The sequence below is a fragment of the Quercus suber genome, unplaced genomic scaffold, assembly GCF_002906115.3.
Source record: "Quercus suber isolate HL8 unplaced genomic scaffold, Cork oak 2.0 scaffold_953, whole genome shotgun sequence".
NCBI classification, from domain to species: Eukaryota; Viridiplantae; Streptophyta; class Magnoliopsida; order Fagales; family Fagaceae; genus Quercus; species Quercus suber.
This window is the reverse complement of record NW_027070373.1, coordinates 153,366-155,974: the sequence shown is the minus strand read 5'-3', so window position 1 is coordinate 155,974 and position 2,609 is coordinate 153,366. Positions and strand designations below refer to the sequence as shown.

The following is a 2,609-nucleotide window of genomic DNA, read 5'->3' as shown; positions in this document are numbered from 1 at the left end:
CGAGGATGCATGTGGGGTCCGAGGATAAAAGTACGATGTCCAGCCTCTAAGGAACAGGTCTGAGGACGAACTCGTCCTCGGACATCCGAGACCTTAGAAGTACACAAGCACCACACCACCAAGGGGGGGTCTTCTTGAATATCCGAGGAGGAAAGGGCAAGTGCCACGTGTCGATAACGGGAGCACGGTGGAGGAGCAAGTCTAAGGCGAGCTGTCACCTTCACATTAAATACCCACAACTAACGTCCTGGCCGCATTAATGAGGAAGGGATTACAGAACAGTGTTGCCTTGGTTGCCGTAACCCACAGGAAGAATGGGAAGGTGGCTGATGGGACAGGTACTCAAGTGGTGGCCTGGTTGCTCAATAAATGTAGAGCTTTGATCCATGGAAAAAGGCGTATATAATGTAAGGGACCCCTCTTAAGGGGGGACGGTTGGAAAGAAGGAGAAGAGAAGGAAGTCATAAGAACAGCATGCTCGCTGGAGAAAGGTCAAGGAGCATCATTGTTCACATTCACCTGAGAGCTACCACGCGTGGTCGTTGCACCCCTTATTAGGGCCTAGTTCTTGACCCCGCTCTCTACAAATTAATTGCAGGGATAGTTGGGCTTGGGTCCACTCCCGTAACACACAGGGAGGCTTGAACCTAGTCCCTACAATTGGCGCCGTCTGTGGAAAGAACTCGTGCATCGGTAAGGACAACAGCTAGGCATGGTAAGGTCAGACCCTCACCAAGGGAGTTCCCATCGGCACGAACCGGCTAGACCCTAGCGTCCGAATAACTATGGTGACACTGGGCACGTCCAAAACGAGGAGAACGGAAGATTCCGAGAAGGAAGCGTGCATACCTCACAAACTAGCGAAAGCCACACACATAGAAGCGACCGCGTGCCCCAGAGGCTCGATAACGGCCTGGCCACGCGATCGGATAAGAGTCACGCATCCCAGAGATAGGACAGTAAGGTGGCCATGCAGCGAGAGATAAATGATTTGAAGAGAAAGCTGCGCCATGCACAGCGAAGGCAATCTGAGCCCAGCCCTGACTTACCCTTTGATGACGAAAATGATGACGACTACAGGCAAAGGTCGACAACACCCCCGAGCGAAACTTTCTCCCACGAGGATGAGCGCTACCAGAGGCATAGGTATGGCAGCCCAACCTCTAGGGGCTTAGGAAGTGATGCCATGAGCAGGGCGCTGGAGAGGCTCTCCAGGTCGCCCTTTATGCGTCGCATAGAAGAGGCGGTGCTCCCTCGGAGGTTCCAGCAGCCAACCTTTACTGTTTACAACGGCAAAACAGACCCCGTGGAGCACGTGAGCCAGTTCAACCAGAGGATGGTCGTTCACTTTAAGAACGAGGCATTGATGTGCAAGGTCTTCCCGTCTAGCTTGGGACCTATGGCAATGAGGTGGTTCAACGGCTTGAGGACGAATTTCGTAGACTCGTACAGACAGCTGACCCAAGCCTTTGGTTCCTGTTTTGTCACGAGCAGCAGACCTCCTCGGCCCATGAGCGCATTGCTGTCCCTGACCATGCGCAACGACGAGACCCTCAAGGCTTACTTGGACAAGTATTGGGAGATTTACAACGAGCTGGACGGCAAGTACAACGATGTCGCCATCAACACATTCAAGAACGGGCTCCCGATGGGGCACGGCCTAAGGAAGTCCTTAACTGGTAAGCCCACCACCAGCGTGTGGCAGTTAATGGATCGGATCGACAAATACAAACAGGTGGAGGAAGACTTGTTACAAGGCAAGGGGAAGGAGAAGGCTATCCCTCAGGAGAGGAGGGATTCCAGGTCGGACCTGTATAACAACGCCCATCCGATGAGAGATTTCATGGGACAATCTGGGGCGACAAACGCCCAGGCTGTCAGCGCTGTGTTCCGAGAACCGGTACATAGGGTGCTGGAAAAGATCAAGAACAAACCGTACTTCAAGTGGCTGAATAAGATGTCGGGGGATCTTGAGAAGCGTAATCAGGACCGCTGCTGCCAATATCACCAGGACCACGGGCACGCTATAGAGGACTGCAGGAATCTCTAGAACTATCTGGACCAGTTAGTCTGGGAGGGGAAGCTGAAGCACCTCCTGCACCATTCCAACAGCCATCAGGGCCAGACCTACCAGGAGCCACGGAGGGACATTGCCATGAGATAGCCCGCTGGAACGATTAATGTGATCCTGGCTGCGCCAGGAAGAACAAGCATACGCCCCTCACGAGTGCTGTCTGTGACCCAGGTGGCCACCGGGGAATCCCAGTTTGAGCCAAAGAGGGCCAGAAGAGGATGTCACTCGACCCTAACTTTTTCCGAGGAGGACAAGGACGGGACTACCCAACCCTACGACGATGCTTTGGTGATCACCCTCAGAATTAAGGACTATGACGTCAAAAGGGTGACAGTGGATGGTGGCAGCGCAGCGGAGGTCATGTACACCGACCTCTATAAGGGGTTGGGACTAAAGCCTGAGGACCTGTCGCCTTATAGCTCCCCCTTGATGAGCTTTGATGGAAAGCTAGTCATCTCGGAGGGCGTGATTAGGTTGCCCATCTAGACCGACCCTGAAGTAGTGGAAGTGGAATTTATACTGGTGAACACGTACT

At 53.4% G+C, this 2,609-nt stretch overlaps 1 protein-coding gene across 1 annotated transcript; it reads left to right on the top strand.

Moving 5' to 3' along the window:
- The first annotated feature begins 970 nt into the window (after positions 1 to 970).
- Positions 971 to 2,050, top strand: LOC111984695 (uncharacterized). Its single transcript, XM_024016310.2, has one exon. The coding sequence runs from the start codon at positions 971 to 973 to the stop codon at positions 2,048 to 2,050; it is 1,080 nt and encodes a 359-aa protein (XP_023872078.2).
- Positions 2,051 to 2,609: the final 559 nt, after the last annotated feature.

What these genes read in the sequence shown, in the direction of transcription:
- LOC111984695 (XM_024016310.2), top strand. Translation starts at nt 971, where the DNA reads ATGCAGCGAGAGATAAATGATTTGAAGAGAAAGCTGCGCCATGCACAG.